General features: G+C 40.0%; 1 protein-coding gene across 1 annotated transcript in view; it reads left to right on the forward strand.

Annotated features, from left to right (window-relative positions):
- Positions 1-23,033, forward strand: part of col13a1 (collagen type XIII alpha 1 chain) — a 161,138-nt gene that overhangs the window by 12,442 nt on the left and 125,663 nt on the right. Inside the window, exons 3-4 of the mRNA XM_016992189.2 lie at positions 3,387-3,413; positions 11,517-11,567. Of these exons, the coding sequence (XP_016847678.1) occupies positions 3,387-3,413; positions 11,517-11,567 (78 nt within the window). The remainder of the gene's footprint in view (positions 1-3,386; positions 3,414-11,516; positions 11,568-23,033) is intronic.

Here is a 23,033-nt window from a genome sequence, read left to right on the forward strand (position 1 = left end):
ACTTAGCTTTAAGCCTAAATTGGAGTTAACTGCTGCAGTATATAAGGTTAATACACAGTTGATGTATCATATCTATTGAAGTAATCAAATCATTGTAATAAGTGTAGTAGGTATACATGTATGTCGTTATGAATGCAGTAATACCACATTGTATTTCATAAACATATGAATTTATCAAAGCTCCCTGTTCTTGGCTGGAACTAAGGAGTTTGAAATTTTCTTCATAATGGGGCATGTGTGTGAGTGGAATTGTAGCCAAGGGACCTATAATAAGAGGCACATACCTGTTCAGGTAGTGCAAAATGTTGTAAGAAAAAATCCCCATTCTTAAAAAAAATAGGTAAAGGTAAAGATTCCCCCTTAACATTAAGTCTAACCAAGTCTGTCTCTAGGGGGTGGTGCTCATCCCCATTTCTAAGCCAAAGAGCCGGCAATGTCCGTAGACGCCTCCAAGATCATGTGGCTGGCATGACTGCATTGACCACTGTTACCTTCCTGCCAAAGTGGTACCTATTTATCTACTTATATTTGCATGTTTTCGAACAGCTAGGTTGGCAGAAGCTGGGGCTAACAGCAGGGGCTCACTCTGTCCCCCGGATTTGAACCGCCTACCTTCTGGTCAGCAGGTTCTACAGCTTAGCAGTTTAACATGCTGCACCATTGCAGAGATGTACAAATTGAGCATTGAAGAAATTACTAATCCCATTGAAATTTCTTTAGTATCCATCTAAATAACATAGTTGTGTTTGAGAAAAACTTTTCAAATTCATTTCAGTATTTGCTTTTGGAGAAGCTGACAAGTCCTAGAACTTTTCCCAGTCAAATTCAAGAAGTATTTTGGATTCCTCTGAAACTTTTCAAAGATGTTTTCTTCCAAAGAGGACCCTTCAATTTCAAATGAAGTAAAATGTTTGTGTTCAATTTGAAATTGAAGGATCCTCTTTGGAAGAAAATATCTCATTCATGAATAATGAAAATTGAAACCTAGAAGGTTGGTGGTCTGGCCTTGCCAGGAGTATATGCCAAACCATAATTTCCATTAGTGATTCTATAACATTCTGTGCTGTTATTCATAAGCCACACACAACTGATATCCTTTCACACAGCCTGTTTGGATCACCTGAGGAAATTAGTTAATATCCTTCAACTAAAATAGTCTTTTGTATTTTCAACATCGGTTTATTTTCCTTCCTCACTCTTATTTCAGAATTTTATCTTTATTTTGGTTATCATGGTGTTGGCTAAAATAAAACTGACTTCAAAATTGATCTTCCATTCAAACCTCCTTGAAAATGGTGGATTATAGGATGCTTATCACGTCTGTTGCTATTTCTGTGTTACTAATTTCTGACGAGCTCAAACATAGGTCAGCCCAGCTAACTATGTGAGCTTAATATTCATATAATATCATTTGCTTGGCTTGCTTTTGAATTCAGTATGCTTTCTTGCTTCACTGCTTTGTATCTCCCACTTTTGGCAGCTTCACAAGAGGTCACCACCAGAAAAAAAAAAAAAACAGCCCCTGGAGTGTACTATTTCAGAGTTCAGTGGACTATTGCGTGGCTATATCCCCCCCCCCCCCTCTCTCTCTCACACACACATATATACAGTTTTTTCAAAACCAATATATCAGGGCGCAAACCTTGACTAGAATGTCTTTATCAAAATGTACCAGTTTTTTATATGCAGAATTAGTTTCTTTCTGACTGCTTACCTACAAGGGGCGTTCATTAAAGATTTCCCCTGACCCACATCTATTTATCAGGGGACACTGCACATGTGTAATGATATAAGTCTCTATAGGTTACGTGCCAATTTACAACTCAAAACTGAAATGGTTTTGATTTTACCAGTGCTGAAATGGTGTGAGGTTTAATAATGGACCCAGTAGAATACAGAGCAGTCAAGTTCCTTTACTTGAAAGGCCGCACACCAAAGGAGACGTTGGATGAGATAAAAGAGGTTTATGGTGATGATTCCCCATCATATGATGTAGTCAAGAACCGACATTGTCAATTCAAATGTGTTCGAACTTCAGTGCAAACAACTCCAATTCCAGAGTGACCCCACTGTGCTATTGATGACCACACCATCCAGCAAGTGGAGGTCGCCATTTTGGAAAATTGCCATGTAACCTTTCGCCACCTAGCCCAAAATGTCAAGATTAGTATGAGGTCTGTGGAAAAAATCATCCAAGACCATCTTCACATGCATAAGGTATATGCTCACTGGGTTCCCTGGCTGCTCGCACCTTTCCAGAAGCAGGAAGTCAAATGCTCTCAGGCTCTATTGACGATGAGCCATGGAAACCAGGAGGACTTTTTCAACAGGCTGATCACATAGGATGAAAGCTAGGTCCATCATTATGATCTTGAGACTAAGGTCCAGTCGATACAATGGAAGCATCATGACTCACCGCCTCCAAAGAAGGCATGTGCCCAACTCTTGGCAGGCAAGGTCATGCTCACAGTATTTTGGGACTAGCACAGAGTAGTATTGATGGATTTTCTAGTAAAGGTTACCATGATCACTGGGGCATACTATGCTTCACTGCTGAGAAATTGTGGGCGGCCATCAAAAACAAGAGATGTGACATGCTCACCAAAGGTGTCCACCTTCTGCAAGACAATGCATCAGTTCACAACTCACATGTTGCCCACATGGAAGCATGCTCCTGTGGCTTTGAAATTCTACTGCAATCCCCTTATTCACCCGACCTTGTACCATTGAACTTCCATCTCTTTCTGACAATGAAGTTATTTTTGAAGGGCAAGCATTTTTCAGATGATGAGACTCTGATTTCCGAAGTCACAACGTGGCTTTTGGAGCAGCCTGTCAATTTCTACAAGCGAGGTGTTTACAGTTGCTCAAAAGGATGGGAGAAGTATATGTCCCTAGGTGGCACCTATGGAGAGAAGGACTAATAACTGTGCGAAATTTCATTGCTTTCAATTCTCAGGAAGTGGGTCAGAAAAAATCTTTAATGAGCATCCCTTATATATGTTGTTAAGTAGACCGCTAGACAGACAAACAATTACACAGTACCCTATCTATAACCTTAAGAAGTAAATTACTAAAAGTGTTGTCTGTAAGATGAGCTATTTGTCTTGAGAAAATCTGAGTTTCTCTTTTACTGAGACAATGAACTGAAATTCTTAAAAGGTGGTTTAAACACAACTCAGAAACAAGCAAAAGTCACCATTTACTGTGTGAGCACAAGCAAAGCATGTTTCTGTGTGTGTCAAATCGGGTATTTGTGCCTCTATGTGCATTTATGTTGTTTGGGGACTTAGTGTGCCTTAACACTGACTCCTGTGTTTGTGTCTCTCTTTCTCTTCTTTTCATTCTTTTGCATGTGACTGCGACTGATGTAAATGGTGGTCCAGGGACTAAAGGGGCAACCTGGAGAGAAGGTGAGTTAGTGCTCAACCCCTAATGCTGGAGTTGTTGATAGTATTCGTTAGGAATATTGCCATTGTGAATTAAACTCCTGTGCTGCCAATATACTACAATAACTGTGAAACATTTCCCTAAAAATGGGCTGGGCATGTGATTGAATTGAAATCAATCTGAAGGATTCCACTCCTCCATTTAGAACCACACATACACAGAGTCATATTCGGGAGGGAGAAAAGATGGAAGGAAGACAGGCAGACCTCCGTGTGAGTCAAAATCTAATTTTAGAAGTCCATACTTTGCAAGAGTTTAATAAATGGACACAAGAATAGTTGGGTTCATTTTCCCCCTTGTATTTTTTTGGAACACTTTTTTTATTTCATTGCTGAAAGCTGTGTTTGGGATGTCCAGGAAAGATACATGCAGAATATAATTTTACTGTACCAGGTGAATTCTAGATGGACCCATCCAGATGCAGTCTGCAGGACCAGCTCCATAGTTCCCAATTACAAACCTTAGTTCAACACCTCTCTCATCTATTCGTTAGGAATATTGCCATTGTGAATTAAACTCCTGTGCTGCCAATATACTACAATAACTGTGAAACATTTCCCTAAAAATGGGCTGGGCATGTGATTGAATTGAAATCAATCTGAAGGATTCCACTCCTCCATTTAGAACCACACATACACAGAGTCATATTCGGGAGGGAGAAAAGATGGAAGGAAGACAGGCAGACCTCCGTGTGAGTCAAAATCTAATTTTAGAAGTCCATACTTTGCAAGAGTTTAATAAATGGACACAAGAATAGTTGGGTTCATTTTCCCCCTTGTATTTTTTTGGAACACTTTTTTTATTTCATTGCTGAAAGCTGTGTTTGGGATGTCCAGGAAAGATACATGCAGAATATAATTTTACTGTACCAGGTGAATTCTAGATGGACCCATCCAGATGCAGTCTGCAGGACCAGCTCCATAGTTCCCAATTACAAACCTTAGTTCAACACCTCTCTCATCTAAAAATAATTGAGGAAAGCAGGTGAGAGGGAGGACTCAAACATCTACCATAATCTGTAATAGGGTTTTCCTTTTCTCTTTAAAATGATAAAAAATGTATCAGCTCCTCCCTCATTGGGGCTTATGTAAATAATAACCTAAAATATATTGCAATACAAAGATCAAATTACTTGTTTCACTTTGCTCCCAACAAAACTTTTTTCTTCTGAAGTGCCAAAAGACCATTATGTACTTATCAGTAGCACAACCACTTTATATAATCCTGTGCCTCAACAAAAAACAAAAAATTAGAGAATATTGTATTTGCTGCAAATTTCCCCTACTGAAATGCTTCGGTGAAATGTTTCAGTATAAGAGGGCCCATCCAGACAGCCCCTTTAATGCGGGAGTTCCCGCAATTAAAAGGGGGCCGTCCAGATGACATCCCAGAGAAACATGAATTCATTTGCCACAAACCAGGAAAACTCGGTGTCCAGGTGTTCTCCCAGAAAGATCTGGAAGTGTATCTGGACATGCGCCTCAGAAAGCACACACTTTCTGAGACGTGTGTAGATTAGGACCCAGGAACATTCCCGTTTTTAAATGGGAATATTCCTGGATTAAATGGTTGTCTAGAAGCTTCCTTAGAAAGGTTTCAATATATTAATGCTCCAACAAAACTTTTTAGTATATTAGAATATTTAGAAACACTGTGAATATCTTTTCAAGAGGAAAGCAGCCTGCATGTCATGCTGTATTAAGGAGTGAGTCAAACAAAATTTTGGATGTAGGCTTTTGTTTCCTTCAGGTCAAACAACATAATAAACTGGGAAAAAAATCCCCACTATCAGGTCGGGCCTTTAGTACAGAGGCATTTTAAGGTAACATGTTTAACCAAAATAATGTTTCACTTGAAATATAATAGCTTAGTTGCAATCTTAGGCCCCTTCCACACAGCTGTATGAAATCCACATGAACAGGATTATATGGCAGTGTTGACTTGGATAATCCAGTTCAAAGCAGATATTGTGGATTATCCGTCTTTATATTCTGGATTATATGGCTGTGTGGAAGGGCCCTTAATCAAAGGTAAACTACACCAAGTCAACCTAGTATATTTTACTGCTTGAGAATCTAACTTCAACAGTGACAATAAAGTAGCATTCACTGTCATATTGTAGGAAGGCTGGCTACATGGTACGTAAACTCTGTTCTCCCACATACATGATCATCTAGGATGTCAGAAGGAACAGACGAATGACTGCTCTTATCTCCCATTTTCTGCCACTTGAGATGTTTGCCCAAACAGATTTACTTTATATATAAACAAACCTGAATCAGGCCCAGTGTTTCCATGTATTTTCATTATCCAACAGGAGCACTTTTGCTTAGTGTTATTCCAGCTAGAAAGGGGCTAATGTAGAGGAAGTTCTTCACTTACCTCCAATCTGTGCCCAGCTTCCCCCCAAATTCTGCATGTCCCTTTTTGAACTTCTATCAACATTGGAGGATTTTTCTCTTAGTGAACTGGTGTGTGTGCATGTGTATGTGTCTGAGTATGTATTTGCTCCATTTGACCTTTTAAGAAAGTGATGTATTTTTATTTAAGGGCCCAAACATCCTAAAAGCACCAGATCCTGTCTAATCTTGGAAGCTAAGCAGATCAACTCTGCTAATGATCGGATGGGATACTGTCAACAATTACCAGATGCTGTAGGCTATTTTTCAATTAAAAGAACTGGCAAAGCCACTTCTGAATATTCTTTGCCTGAGAAAATGCTATGATTTCATGAAGTCATCACAAGTCAACAGTTGACTCTGTGTGGTCACCATAAGTCAACAGGTGACTTGAAGGCAGCTACATACATACATTTTGATATACCTCAGCATTCAAACAACCATGCAGAACTCTCCCTTCTCGTCCTTCTTAACTTGTTCTGACTCTAATGCATTTTACACTATGGGCCCTTCCAGACAGCCTCTTACTGTAGGACAAGGAAGTGGGTTTAAAAACGTGGCACCTGAAAGCAAGTCCAAACACAGTGCTGTCAGTCCTGGCAAATAGTCCCCCAGTGTCCTGAAAGGTTTGATTGTAGCGGATTTTAGAAATCCGCAAAATGGACATGAGACATCCACCAGAAGTTTAACATTTTTTTTAAATTGACTCTCCGACATGTGCTGAACTTCTTAGTGCTGATTCAGATATATGAAAGTGCACACAAGCAGATGTCTTGTCATTATCTCTTCTCACTGTCCTGCTGCCTTTACATTTGCCCTCTTAAACCCTGCTTCCCTTTAGGGTCACTTGCCTGCCATGCTGGTGCCCACCGTGTAAATTCAGGATCTGTTTAATTTCTAGAGCTGTGCGAAATGGCAGAAATCCATTTTGAATTTAATTTCAAAATTTGGATGGCACCTGTTTCATTTTAGTTTTGGGGGGTGTTTCAAATCCATCTTTCTGAAGTTTTGTTTTGTTGCTGTTTTGTAATGGGGGAACTTTAGAGGCTCATTTCTCCATCATTTGGGCGCTTGTAGGACACATTTACGACTGTAAATGTCCCAAGTTTGAGAATGTTTAGCTCATCCACTGAGTTTTTGGAGAATTTTAAAGTTTTTACAAATAACATTTTTAAAAAGAAATTACAAGAGTTCAGGGATATACAGTGATGTGAATATGCATATTGTTAGCTAATCTCCTTTTAAACCCATGTTTTGCTGCCGATGATGCTATTCAGCACACATTTTTGACAAGCATCATCTAGCCATTTCCCCCCTTTTATCCCAGTTTCTTTCTGATTTTAGGGCCTGTGTAGAAAGGCCCTTATACATCAGAGGCTGCTATTAGAAGTAAAGATGCAGATTCTTCATCTCTCTCCCTGCTCTCTTCATGTGACATTGAAACCACAAGACTCTTGGTGTCTAATATTGTAGGTTTAGTTGTGTTCTGTGATTAAATACATTTTCTGATCCCAAATAAAGTTGACAGTAGAATGAATGTTTACGCTGAATGTTGGCTTAGTATTTATCATCTGACAGTGGTTCTCCTACAGTTGGATCTGATTTTGTAGGAATTAAAAATGTTTGTTGGAATTGACTGTCATAGATACTCCTTTGAAAGATGATTAATAGATTATCATTATCCAACATATTCTTTTTTTAAATTTGAATTTGTATGTAAGTCAGAAAAGGCACATTTAAAAGTGTAACCTCAGTCTCTCTCTCTCTCTCTCTCTCTCTCTCTCTCTCTCTCTCTCTCACTCACACACACACACACACACACACACACACACACACACAGAGTATAAACTTTAGATAGCATAGGGAAGTGTTAATGCCCTTGTGTTTGTTTTACTGTCTGTGCCCCTTTTCAGAAAATTTCACCTTAATTTGACCCTGTGAGAATTGTATTTTGCAAAAATTGACTTGAGTGGAAACAAGGACTGGTGAGAAAGCTTCAGTGGAGACACTTTTTCCTCATGATAACTCTTTCAGGGATGAGTTTTCTTTCCAAGAGGTAGATTTCTCTCATTTCCTGTTGTCTTAACCCTCTTTCTTAACTATGAATCACTTGTAAATCGGATGTCTGTAAGTTAGGGACTGCCTATACTTTAACTAAATTTAAAACCTCTTTTAACTGGTTCTTATTACTATTCCTCTTGTTCCACTAATACATTCAGTGATTAGTTAATCTGTAATCTGGGATAAAATTATAATTTGGGATAAAAATGTATTTCTTTTTTGTCTATACTTCTGGGCCTTTGCCCAGAGAGCAATGAGGATTTATGGTGTTTCTGTAATAATAAATGTGCTTGTTTACAAAGAAGCAAATTGAGTAGGCAGTTAGAAAGACAGTGAAGCAATCGTGCATTTTGGGTGATCCCAGTTTCATAGCAAGAGAGAACCCTTGCTTTGAGAAATTTACTTCACGTCATCTTCCAGCCTCTCATTTCAACCAAAATGAATGTCAGCAGTGGCAGACATAGGTGAATCACATCATAAATACTTTGAAAAGTTAGTCCATTTTAGTTATTCAGCCACTCAAAGATGTTGAAGAATTTGCAAGTTATGAATGTTGGCCTATATGATGAATGAAGATGATGCTAAGGAGGAGGAGATCCGGAGTGCCAAAAGAAATAACAGATAGTTATATAAATATATAATAGAAAGTTCTCAAAATATGATAAAGTAGACTACAGTTGTTTCCAGTCATTAAGAAAATTAGCAATTGGTAGAAATGTTTGCAGTTCATCTGTAGTAGAACTGCTGTTAGAACAGATGCAGAGATTTACCAGGATTATAGTTACCAAGTTTCAAGGAAGCATTGAGCCTGGTTAAAGTGGCCCTGAGAGCCCCTTTCGCTTTATAAACCACATTGTCACATGGTGGTAGCACTGAAGGTCAGTACACATTAATTGCTGTTCTGTATCTCTGAAACTCTGGAATCAGAACCCATGAGATTATAATAAAATTCCCAGTGAAAATGAGATTTCCAGAATCCAGAACTGATTCCAGAACAGTCTGCAGAAGTTGATGTGGAAAAGAAGTTGGAAAAACACAAGTCTGCCAAACTATTCCCCAAAATGAAACTCATCCAATCTGTCCATCTCTGGAAATTCATATCTAATATTCAGCCAGCACCTTGGGTTTTTATTGAGAAATCATCCTTGCTCATTCATGGGACTTTATGAGATTGGAAGAGAAGATATTGTTTAAACTGATAGCTTTTAAAAAAAAATCATTTTGTTACCCTTAAAAAGGAGGAAAATACTGTGCATTTTCCATTGATAGTTCTAAGAGTGGCACTCATGGGATCATCCTTGAATCAATAATGATGTTTACATGTTGTTCTCTATGCTGTTCCTCTCCTTTGAAAATAACCTATAGAATTTCACTTTCTAAATTTTGATAAGAGTAAGTGTTTATAACCACTGTTTTATGGGATTGTAGCCTAGGTAGATACCAGATGCAGAAGCAGATGTAAAGACTGTTATCATCAGTTAACATTCCAAAAGATATTTAAGAAGGTAGAGGAGGGGACGAGTGGGAGAGAGGCTCTTTGCTAGATATCAGGGTTTTGGGGTGAGCTGGAAATCAGGAAACTGAGTTAAGAATTGGAACAAAAGCTAGCAAAGCCTGCCAATTGGCTGTTGTTGCATTTCTGGTAAAGCTTAAAGTCTTACAGTCACTTAGACACATATTGTTTGAACTCTTTTAAATTGACTACTCTTTTAAGGAAATACGCCTTTTCTAATACTGACCCCTTCTCATACTGTCCTGCAGCATCAAGTGTCAGGTAGAAGGAAACTTGCTTCCAAGAAACTTGTACTAAGCTGGTGTGGAAAGAGCTGCAATCTAATCTACGACCTCATCACACTCACCTAAAAAAGCATCCTAGGACGCTTTCACCCTATCTTCTGGGCAGAGCCCCATGCTGGCCATCACACAACATCGTGTGATTTCTGGCTGAGTCCCCCCCACCCAATCAGGGTGAAGGCATTGCTGGAGTTTTCCCCTCACAACATGGGTGGCTACTCGTGTTGTGCTGGCTCCAATATAGCTAGCATGGGTCTTCCACAGAAGGACAATGCATCCCCCATGTGATGGGGGGAAGCGTTGCCAAGAGGAAACTGCACACAGAGTGACAGATTCACCCCGCTGCCCCTCTCTTTTCTACCTGAAGTCAGACATCCCCCTGTAGTGGAACTCTTCGCCTGGCCTTTGTGATGAAGCCCCTAGGCTAAGTTCTACTTTAGATATTACTTACACAGCATGGAAGGAAGCTTTCTGCACCACCTCACTACCAATATGGATACTGTTTCAGAGAAGAGCTGTCAGAGTTTCCAGTCGAGAGATACTGGGCTGTAGATCTTTGAAAAGCTTGGTATTTCTGATCAAGAATTCACATCAGTCTTGAGATGATAATATCACATTTCTGTAGGAGAAGACTTGGTTGCTAAACCATTTTCAAAGCAATTCAAAATGTGCATGCCATGGAGTGAGAATGGGTGGCTTTCTGGAGTTTGTTGGATTGAGTCTATCATCCCTCACAATCGGATATTCTAGTTAGTACTGATGGGAGTTGCAGTCCAAGAAAATCTTTGAATCCTGTATATAGTTAGTCAAGTAGTTAACCGGTCATAGGAGCTTCAAAATCCTTCAAAACATGCAGGCTTTTTATAAATAACAGCTGGGTTCTATGTGTTAACCCAGGAGTTCATTATAGGCAGAATTTAATTTCAGTGCATTACTCAGTGCATTAAACTCTTTCCTGTAGATACCAAAATCCATGGATGCGTAAGTTCCATTACACTCAATAGCATAGTAAAATGGTTTCCTTTATATAGCAAGGTATACCTTTTTGGAATTTTGGGGCCAAAATTCTCAAGCCATGGATGGCTAAATCCATGGATATAGAATCTGTGCATATCGAGGGCCAACTGTATCTTATCCCTATATATGTGTGTACACTGCACATGCACAAAAATGGAAAAAGTATATATGTCAAAATCAGACCCTGCCTAGCAACTTATACCTCCTCTGCCTCCCTGTTGGATGTGTTTTTATACACATACACATGGATGCTTGTCGGCTGAGTTTTGTGCTCCTACATTGCCAAGCAAAATGTAGTAGCTTAACTCCTAGCCATGTTAAAAGCCTCAGATTTTGTAAGGGAAGTCCCAGTGGACAAGCATGATAACTGGGCGTGAGACAAATCTGGCATGGGATAAGTATATATGTAGCTACATGGTAATATTATACTTTCCATTCACATTAAGACCAGAGTAGTTCTTTGATCTGATTTCAAGAATAGATTCAAAATGGCTCCTTGTCTTGGTTGGAAAAGGCAAGAGACCTGCTGTTAAAGTTGGAAGAAACATGTTTTTAATCTTTATCTCTCATGGGTCCTTGTATATGTTGTTCTTTTCACTTCCACTTCTAAACTTTCCTCCTGACCTCATTGTTTCCTTGGCCACACTTTTTCTTTCAGCCCTCTATTTTTGTTCACTTTATTCTTTCAGTTTAAAAATTCACTTTGGCTTTATTGTTTATATTTAGAATACTTTCTTTTCTTTTAACAACTGTTAACCCCTTTCCCAAATTTATTATGTCCCTTTCTTTCTGCAGGGAGCCCCTGGAGAAGCTGGCATGTCCATTATTGGTCCCCGTGGCCCTCCAGTAAGTTTGTGTATTTTCTGCTTTTTTCCCCCTTGATGTTTAAATGTTACAGGATGTGGATGAGTTAAAAAAAGATTAGGGAGCTGGAAGATGGCACATGGGGATGAGCAGTTCCAAGGGGGCTGTAGCTTTATATGATGTGGTTTCTACCAGTGGCCAAGTTTGTTTTTGTACTGTAATTACAGCATATATTGGTTAGGGAACAGAACTGTTTCAGCACAAAATTTCTAATTGGTATTACCAGTGGTTTTCTCCCATATGTTTAAGAGAAAAATATATTTATATTCCAGTTTAAACACAAAAGTCCAACTTGTTTGCTTGCTTTGAAAAATCCTGTTGTTTGCCAGCGGACCACTTAGGACCTCATCACAAAGGCCCATGGATTCACCACACATCATGGTGAATCCATTGGCTTCTGGTGAGGGGCTTGGAGAACCTGTCACTCCACGCCCCACATTGTGCGACTTGCCTTTCCCCCATCCCATGGGGTGAAATGTTACTGCCAAGCTTTCCCTCACTGTGTTGCTCCAGTGGTGGCATACACCACTTACTCTCCCTTGTCTGGATGGAGCCTGACTGGAAATACACATGCATTGTGTAATGGGCTCCATCCTGAAAGGGGAGAACAACCAGAGTAGTAAGGGCCAAGTAGCCCATCTGATGAGGTCGTAAATCACTGATTTCAAATATAAATACTTGAAAGAAAATGTAAAGTTATTTCCCAGAACTCCCCCCCCCCATTACTTTTGTAAAGACAGAGCTCAGGCTAGAGTTTTTGAAGATTCTCTGGAAAAGACACTCATTACAGAAGTGGGAAAGATCTGAAGCCTAAGGGCCAAATTTCCAACCACAAGAGCTTTTATGGACCATATCAGACCCCCAAATGGAAAATAATTATCTGGATGTGGCTGGATAGCCATTTAAGGCGAAATAAGGCACAAGAATTGTGTCCTTGCTTTGATGTAAAATTGCCAGTCCTGGAGAGTTATAGGAATTCACATTTTTTTAGACTGATATTTTGGTGGGTGGGTATGGGGAGATTCAGAGGGGTGCTAGAAATCACAAAAATCACTTTAGGGCCTCCTCCTCCTGGGGGGAGGGTACCATTTTCTTTAACAATAATCTCGGTGAGATACTAAGAGGGTTTAGTCGTGGCAACCACAGAAATGGATTTGGGTGATGTCTTGCAACATATAGGCCATTCTTTGTCTTCTTCTGGTTCATGTTTACATAGCAACACATACAATTGTGATCTATGATATTTTATCCAAATAAACTACTCTACATACTAAATGAATGGAACATCCTCTCTTCACACAAAATTCGGGATAAAGTAAATACAAGGAGGAGAAGCAAGGCTGAAATTGTTCACCACACCTGTAACTGCCATGTTGTGCTGTGGAAAGATAAGAATGCATGGGTTATGTGTTGACATGATACTCTATAGTAGTGTTTCTCAAACTCTGCTCCTCTGGGTGTTTTAGACTTCAGCTCCCAGAAATCCCAGCCAATTTACCAGCTGTTAGGAATTGTGGGACCTGAAGTCCAAAACATCCGGAGGAACAGAGTTTGGGAACCACTATTCTACTAGATGTAGGCACTCATTTGGTTTTAGGCATATAATCTGAAGTTTCAGGAGATTTCATTTTAATTGGATAAATGTGTGGGTACTTGCCATGAAACAGAAGTTGTTGGTCTTATTTACCATCAAGTCAATTTCAGCTTATAGTGCTGCTATGATTGCCAGACTTCCAAGACCCTGTTTGACTAACTACCCTGCTTAGGTCCTTTAAACTTTGGGTCATGGCTTCTTTGATTGAGTTTGTCCATTTGCAATACAGTCAGGTCTCCCTATCTGCAAAGGTGAAAAACAGTAAATGAAAATGCTGTTTTTTAGCACCTCTCTAGATTATTGACAATAGAATTGAATCGGAGACCTAGGGGTTCTTAGAAGGAACATTGTAATTAAATTTATGAATAATCAAATGTGTAAATGTCAAATCTGCAAATGTGGAGGAGTGATGGAACGGTATTCCTATTTTGCTATTGACTCTCACTTTACCCAGCATTATCATCTTGTCTAATGAGTCATGTCATCTCATTATATAGCCAAAGTTAATCATTTGACTTCTAGGGAGAGTTCATGGATGATTTTCTCATGTATCTATTCACTTGTCTTTTTAGGAATCCATAGAATCCTAGCATACATAGAACTCACCTCTGTATGTTACCAAATTTCAAATGACTTTGTTTTCTTTCTGTCAGCTTCCTTCACTTTCCAGCTTTCACAACTGTACATAGAAAGCAAGATGTGAAATGTTAAAATTGGGGAAGACAACCACTAGATTTACTTGTAAGGTGCAGTTATTATTTCCCTGCCAGAAATTGTGCTTTTGGCAGTTTTCTTTTTATAAAAGGAAAAAAATAAATACGAAAACCTGATTTTAGTGAGCTAAATTAAGTATGAGCAAAAGGAGACCATTTTCTGAAGAATCAGAAGTTCTTGAGCATACGATGTTTAATAGATTGTGCAAGCATACTGCCAAAAGTGGAACTGACATATAGCTTTGCACAATTGTGCAGCTCTGTCCATCTAACCCAGTGATTCCCAAAGTGGGTGCTACCGCCCCCGGTGGGCGCTGGAGCGATCCTGGGGGGCGGTGATGGCACCTATTAGGACATGGGGGCGGGGCCTCTTCCCAAGTGCCGGAGACATGGCTAAGCACCTGAGGCGCCTGTTAGGACACAGGGGGCGGAGCTAGAGGAGTGAGCGTGGCTTCTTCCCAAGAGCCCGAGACAGGGCTAAGAATCTATACCTCTCCTGAGGCGCTTGTTGGGACACAGAGGGCGGTGCTAGGGAAGGGGGAGGGGCCTCCTTCCAAGAGCCCGAGACAGGGCTGAGCCTCTATACCTCTCCTGAGAGGCCTTTTAGGACTAAAGGGCGGAGATAGGGGTGGGGGCAGGGCCTCTTCCCCTGAGGCGCTTGTTAGAACACCGGGGAGGGGTATAGAGGTTCAGCCCCGTCAGGCACTTGGGAAGAGGCCCCACCCCCTCCTCTAGCCATGCCCTCTGTGTTCTGGCAGGGATAGAAGCTCAACACTACTCATAACTCCGCCCATCCCAGTCCTGGCTGCCCATTTGTGGCCCCGGCCACCTCCCCTCACAGCCCTGCATCTTGGACTAGGGGAGGAGCTCAGCCCCACCCTCTTGAGCAGGAGCCACTTTCCAGGGGGTGCTGAGTCATATTTTTTCTGGAAAGGGGGCGGCAGGCCAAACAAGTTTGGGAACCACTGATCTAACCCATCTGCTACAGCTTTGAACTAAAGTAGGAAATTACAACTTTCAATAAGGACTGCTTCTATACTTAGTTACTTAGGTAATGGCCATAATCAGTGCTTGGCAAGGTTGGAGACTTACCTTGTCAAAATAATTTATTTCTGTTACTAATTAAACCATCTAAGGAGTGATTTGTTACTATTATGTGTTACAATGCTGAGAAAGTACAATTTGTTTTGCATGCAGGTGGTTGTGGTGTACAGCCCTGTGATATTATATATTTATATACCAGTATTTCTGATTAATTCCTTCTTGCCTTTCCCTATGGATCGAGGCAGGGAACAACTAATTAAAATACAGCGATAAATACTCACGTACCACAGGTAAAAGCATGAACACGAATGTAAAATTTATAATCAGTTAAAATAATGTAACAACAGTTTTAAAAGCATGCATACTTCAAACAGTTCATAATTTAGAAACCATCTGGATAGGCCTGCTGGAACAGATTAGCTTTTAATACTGTTTTAAATGCAGATAGTGTGTCCAGCTGTCAAAGCTCTTCCAACAGGTCATTCCAAAATCTGGGGGTGGCTGATGAAAATGTCCTGTGGTTAGCAGTTGCTAGCCTGGTCCTGGCTGACTTAGGTAAATATCTTTCTACGAATAAGAAACTTCATTAATAACCAACTGACATAAAAAGGGATTGTGAGGTGGAGAACAGAGAGGGAGAAAAGCACCTTGATCTGCCTCATCCAGCCAAGAGTCCCAATGCTGTCCCTTACTTTTTTGTTTCATCTCCAAAGAACTCATCACACTTTCTGTGGACTCTGAGGAAGTTTTTGCAGTATCCTCTCTGGATTTGCATCCAGGATCTTCTGGGATCTATGTCACCCTGAGAAATAAGAACTGGATGAAATCACCCCCATGGCTCCATCTTTGAATTAAAAAGGGAATTTTGAAGGTGTGGAGGACCCCTTCTAAATTGGGCAGATGTATTGGAAGCTCCATGCAGTCATGCCGGCCACATGACCTTGGAGGTGTCTACGGACAATCCCGGCTCTTCAGCTTAGAAATGGAGATGAGCACAACTAGACTTAACGTCAGGGGAAAACGTTTACCTTTAACTATTGGAAGCTGGTGGTATTTGTTGCAACAACAACAACAACAACAACTGTATTTCTTACCCGCCTCTCCTCATGAGCCGAGGTGGATTACAGAATAATTAAAACACCTACACATTATAATAATACCATAAATGCACATAATAACATTTTATAAAATATATATATTGCCTTTTTTTAAAAAAAAGAAAAAAAATCCAAATGACATTGTGTCTACCACATGATGTTTCAGGCTATTTCCCATCCTTTTATGCAATATAATCAAACATTATGGTTCTTTCTTGAAGAAGGATTTTTTTGTATTTTTAAAGCAATATATTTGTTCATTACATGTATTATGATAACTGAAAATTACTCTTATTACAGTAATGGCCTTCAAATTGATTTTAACATATGGTGGCCCCATGAATGAGAGACATCCAAGAGTCCCTGTTTTACAAACATCTGACTTACAAATGATTCATAGTTAAGAAAGGGGGTGAGACAACAGAAAGTGAGAGAAATCTACCTCAAAGAAGGGAAATTCACCCCTGAAAGAGTTATCATGGGGAAAAGGAGTCTCCACTGAAGCTGTATCATCAATCCTTGTTCTCACAACAAGCCATTTTTTTCAAAACCCAATGATCACAGGGACAGAAAGTGAGGTAAAATCTTCTGAACAGAGGCACAGACAGAAAAACAAACATCACAGTGGTGTTAACCCTTTGCTCTGATTGCCAAAGCTTACACACACACACACACACACACACACACACACACACACACGGTTGGAGTTACACTTAAAACATCTACCTGTTCCAACCTGCATACAAATTTAACTTGAGAACAAACCTACAGAATCTATCTTGTTCATAACTTGGGGGCTGCCTGTACCCTCCTCAGGTTTTGCAAACTCAGAACTGTGGTTTCCTTGCTCTATCCCTTTGTGAGGTGGTGTTCCTTTTTTCTACTGCCTTCACCTGAACATTATTGTGTTTTCTAATGAGTCATATAAACTCATGATATGTTCAAATTCTCATCAGCCATTTTGGCTTTGAGTTCATGACTCATTTATTTGTCTTTTTGGATCCATTCATTTATCTTAGTAATCTGTTGTATTTGCAGAACTTTCCTCAAGTACTAGATTCCAAATGGATTAATTCTCTCCAGCTAACACAACCACATATGGAAAATGGAAATAATATAGCATGCATGGTTCTAACTGCTAACAACTTAAACAGGTGTGTCCAATACCTCACCCCTACCTATTTTCAGGATTTTTTTCCCTTTCCCCTGTGCCTCCCATAATGTTATTATTCAAAACATACTCTCTACAGCCTTAGAGATAAATCTCCAGGTTTTGAGTGATTCCTCCCTTCACCCACTAATACATGCTATTCGATTTCAGCTTGGAAGCTGCATGATGGGGGGAGCTCTTGGAAGCTTTTCTCTTCTTAGGTTTGTGTGTAAGTTGATCTTTGAGAGCCTATTTTTTGAACTGAGATGCTCGTTATAATGCTATAGTATTATTTATTTAATTCATTTATATCCCACCTCTCTCCCAATAAATGGACTCAAGGTGGCTAACAGCATATTTAAAACAATGCAAATTAAAAGCAATACAAAAATATTAAATGTATGTCAAAAGTTTTCACAGCTGGATTCACTGGGTATTATGTGGTTTCTGGGCTCTATGACTGTGTTCTAAAAGCATTTTCTCTTGATGTTTCACCTGCTTCTGTGGCTGACATCTTCAAAGCATCCCCCAGAAGATGCCAGCCACAGATGCTAAGGAAAAATCAGGAGAAAATGCTGCTAGATTCTGGGCCATATAGCCCAGAAATCACACAACACCCCATTAAATATAAGATAGGGAAAGCCGGTCAATACTTTTAAGTGAAAATATAAAACATTAAATATCACAATTCAAGGCTATGTACAAACCTTAAAGACATCACTGCACAGCATTGAAAGCCCGACCCTAGTCAATTTGTAAAAGCCTGATAGCAAAATATGCTTTGCCAAAAGAAGGAGAATGAGGATGAGGCCATCCTGACATCTTGGGGGGGGGGGCAAGTTTCAGAATTTGGGAGCAGCCACCAAGAAGGCCTTCTGCTTTATTGCCACCAAATAATCTTGAAGTACAGTTATGATACAGAAATACTGTATAGTTATAGTGCTAATGTGGTAAGATCAGAATCTCCCTCGGTTAACTGAACCCCCATCCCAATTAAATGTCCTTGCAGTTGATTATACTACTTCTGATGAATTGTTTTCAAATTCTGGTCCTCTTGGTGGCTTACTGCACTTTTGTTTTAAAAGGAAAATAAATCCATACACAGAATCACTTACATGTATCTACAGATTCCAAAAATTTAAAATGATTTAACAAATTGTATTAAAAAAAAAGTATCCTCAAAAGCAAATGTTGCTTTTGCCATTTTATATAAGGGGCACCATTTTGCTACACTGCTTTATGTAATGGGACTTGAGCATCCACATATTTTGTTATCCATAGAGGATGGCAAGGACCCACTCTATTCTGCCATTATTTGCAAGACAAGAAGAAAAGTCTTGACGCAAGAACAGGGAGCTATAGGTTCTGAGAAATCAGATGTCTTTGTGTAGGGTAGACCTAATGATTTCCACTCCTGATTGGGAAATAAAACGAAAAGAAGTCTGGAGCACTTGCCTCCCACAAGCCTCTTGTAATCCCATTCTTTGAGAGCCAGTTTTTTAAAAGGAAAAGTTGCCCTGGTTTTACTTTCAGATCACTCACTGGAGAGCATTTACCCAAGCTTTATAGGGGTGGAACTACTTGAGAACAAATAATTTCAGGGCTATTATTTTAATAAGGCACGTATCATGCTTGAGAGGAACTGTTGCCTGCCATAATCATCAGTGCTGTGGAGGGAAACATATTTCCCCCCTCTCCAAATCCATTGCAAAGATGATTTAGTTTAATGGCAACCTGGTGATAAGCGTTAAGGAGCACCTTGATAGCAAGAAAAGCAGGGGAACGCTGGAATAAGAGCATGGTTTGGACAGATGTGAGATGACAAATAGTTTCCAGACTGTCTTTTGGAAGCAGGATGATGTGAGCCGTTGCACATCCACAGTTCTTCAGCTGCTTGACATTACTTGAGCTTGTTGGCTTGAGCGAAGCATCGTGCTGAGCATGGCAGAAACAGACGCTCTCCTCCACGATTTGGCAGTTCCCAGAGAGTTCTATTCTTGAGAACTTGATACAAACAACATTTGAGGAAAGGAAAGCTCAGTGCTTCTTGGAATCCCTTGCAGTTGAACTTTTGCTCTGGCCATTTATTGTCTCCAGGCTGAGAAGCCAAGAAGGAGCAGCTTAGCAGTTTATAATGAAGGTACCAGAGGCCAAGTTACACCCTTTCCGGGTTACCTCTTCCGTTCTTTCCTTATCCCTCACCCGTCTATTGTAATAGTTCTTTTTTTTAAAAGGGTAAACAACACAGGATTAATTGGGAGATCTTCTCCTATCTTGCCCTTTTTGAAAACTATGAGGTGGACAGGCCATTGATTTTATGGCACGTCATCTCCCTTTGGTCCTTGGCCAAAGTTTCCAGGTGGTTTTGTATATTTTACCAAAGTAAATAGGACTGGATACAACATTACAACATGTATGCGTGCATGTTTAATAGCAAGACTACTTCTGTCACACCAGCATCCAGCATTTTAAAAGTAATATTTGGGGAAAATATGAGATTTTTATAGGCACCATCATTTGTTGAGGAATTTCTAAGAAGATTGTATGAATATTTTCATGAGCCTTCTTGTAATATGAGTTAGGAAAAAATGTCCCTTAAGAGAAATAATTTGCAAAGTCTTTACAGGGGACTTCTTTTGTTTTTCGGAAGCTTATTAGAATCTCCACAATACTTTGCCTGTAATGGCAAACACTGTCTCCAAAACAGAGTTTGTTCTGGAACGTGTAGTATGCATATTGGATATTCTAATTTCATCTCTCTTAAAAGAGGGACAAGAAAGAGTCCTCATAGTTTGACAAAATACCTGCCTTGAAGAAAAATGGAAGCTCCTAGGACTTCCATTATTCTTGTGACTTTTAGCACTTAATTTTTATATCATTTGAAATGTGACACAATGGCCACACCAAAAAGGGATCCCACTTTCTAAATCAGGCCAATAGAACCCATTTTTTGTTATCTCAGAGGTAGATCTTGCTAACAATTTGTCTGTTTTGGAATGCTTTCAAACAGATGGATCTCAGATATTCACAACTTCTACTTGAGCCAGTGTGGTGTAGTGGCTTGACTGTTGGACTATGACTCTAGGACACTGCGCAGACATGGAAAGCACTTGCGTGACCTTGGATAAGTCACATTCCCTGAGGCTTAGAGAATGGCAAAGGCAAACCTCACCCATGAACACTCTTGATAGGAAAACCTTGTGATAGGCTCACTTTAGGGTCACCAGAAGTCATAAATTTGAATGTTTTTTTTATCCCTATGATAGTGTAACAAATTATAATCTCATGTTTGTTTATTTCTCACCCGAAGGGACTCAGGGTGGCTTACAACAATGGCAGTAATTCAATGCCTATACAAAATCAAAATCACATAGTACATAAAATCAATTAAAATGATTAAATACAGTATAAAAATTTTTAAAACATATAGTCAGATCCATTCTTCCAAAAAAACCTTGTGCTTTAGCCATAAGTCAGTTTCATTTTGCTTAACAAAGGAGGGTAAAGGTAAACCCCGGCCGCACATTTCCAAGTTCATCTTCACACATAAACGCTACTTTCCAACCATCTTAATGCTTGTGACTAACCCTCACCCCACCCCACTGCTATTAGCTACTGCTAATAGGGAAAAAAACACTTTGGTAGTTTTTAGTGGTCCAGTCTTCAAATAGGGGACACTTTCAAGTGGAGGATTGAGATCTCAGCGCCATTTAGAGCACTTTCTTCTGTAATGTAGGACATGTGGCCACCCTAATTGGATTTGTACACAAGTAACAGGGAGTTCATTTTAACTGGATTTATTTGGGAACAAAATACCAGTTTCCATACTAAGACCTTGTACTGCCCTTCAAAAGATTGCTACTGCAATCTAAAAAGGAAACTCGGATAGTGAGTGCTGACAGAATCTGGGACTACTGTGAATCAAAGATAAGCTATCTCCCTTTGTGAGGAAACACAGAAATGTGTATAAATGTGAAAAGTCTTTCCAAACAAAAGGCAAGATTGAGTCTAGGTTGAGCATAAATAATCACCATAGGGCGTTGACACTCAATTGGAGAAGAAAAGTGAAAAGCAGAGCGAATGGCATTGCTGGCGAGAAAGAACTTGGAAGAAGAGCACTGTTATAACTGCCCATCATCCCTATGCATCCAATGGCTACCTTTTAGCACAAAAAAGACTTCATCATGCTGATGAGCCTCTCTCCTCTCTGTTGTACCTATTTGCCTGCAATCAGCAGCAAAACAGAAGGCACACATGGCGCCACGCGGCAAGCCGCATATCCTCCCTCCTTTCCCTATTACATGGGGGCATTGGGGCAAGGCACATTAGCACCCTGTCACTTTCCCCATCAGACAGGGGAAAGCAGGGCAAGGTACTTCGCTGTGTTGCCATTTCCCCCATTAGATGGAGGGAAAGCCTGAAAACCACGAGTAGCTCCACTGGAGCTAACCGAAAGACAAAATATTACTCACCGTGGTCGCAAGGAAACTAGAATGAAACACTTATTTGCCGATTCACCCACAGATGGGGTAGGGCCTCGACCTGTGTCATCTGATGGGGTGCATCTAGATCTGTCGCTGAAGAGGAGCCCCAGTATGGTAAGGGGCAACCCCCCACAACTCCCGTGTGATGAGATGCAAAGACATGAAAGTGGCTCTGGAGGCCCATTTGTATTAACATTCTTACAAAGCTCTTGTAATCAGAAGCAGTGAAAGGGCAGAATATTACTGATCATAGTTCAGGTTTGTGGATTTTGGATATTGAAACTATGTTATGTAGGTGGTCGGTACTTGAATATGAAAATCCTTTGCATTTCGCTGTGGCTATCCTAAAATATGTTGTTCTTGGCTCTACCTATCTCCTGGAAGCTGTATCCATATTCTCCCAAATTTTCCTAGGTTTTGCCCGTTATCAGATTCAGCCTTTAAATATACTGGCTTCACCTGGGGAATTAACAAAAAAAACCACAAGCCTGGCACTTTTAATATTGGCAGCTCAATGCTTTAAACAGTTGTGTCAATGTAACTTCTAAATCTCTAGACCTGTAAAAATATGCTGTATTTGGTGATTTGCCATGATGTGCTGGAACCTGAGAATTCATTATTATTATCATCATCATCATCATTTATACCCTTCCTTGGGTATAACACTCCACACTAGGCAAATTTGAAAGGTGCAAAGCAATTTAAAAGCAATTAAATAGAAGCAGAGTGGTAAAAACAAAATTAAAATACAGTAGATATACTAAAGTGGCATTTAAAACTCATATTCCCCCCAATCCCACCCAAAGCACTCCCTAAATTAAAAACTACAACACCCTCTGAACTGATTTTAAAAACCTTCTACTTTAAAAGCTTGCCTGAATAAAAAGGTTTTAACCTGCTGTTGGAAGAACAGAAGGGAGAGGGGCCATTCTGGCTTCCCTACGAAGAAGGGAGTTTCAGAGATGAGGAGCTTCACACAAGTGTTTTGCTATATGATAGGGGTAATGGCAAAAACGTCACAGAGAGGGAGCTGCGCGCATGGCAGCAGATTCAACCTGTTGTTCCCTCTTTCCTCTTGGAAGCCCGAAGAAGTGGGGTACTTCACCAGGGCTTTCTAATGAGGTCCTTAGTAGTGGTCTTAGGTTTTAAGTTGAAAACATACAGAGGATCAAAAGTCCCCCACCACTGTTCTATGATGTTGCCTTTACGTAGTTGGCATTTCTGCTTGATTCAGTTAGTGAACTAGTGGAAAGGGAAAAATCAGCTATGTCAAGTCAAAAAAGGAGATCTGGTGTTGTATGGGAACATGCTTTATTGGTAGAATAAAAATGGAGAAGATCTTAATTGCTTATGTTTTTAAAGATCC

The sequence above is a fragment of the Anolis carolinensis genome, chromosome 3 (assembly GCF_035594765.1).
Source record: "Anolis carolinensis isolate JA03-04 chromosome 3, rAnoCar3.1.pri, whole genome shotgun sequence".
Lineage (NCBI taxonomy): Eukaryota > Metazoa > Chordata > Lepidosauria > Squamata > Dactyloidae > Anolis > Anolis carolinensis.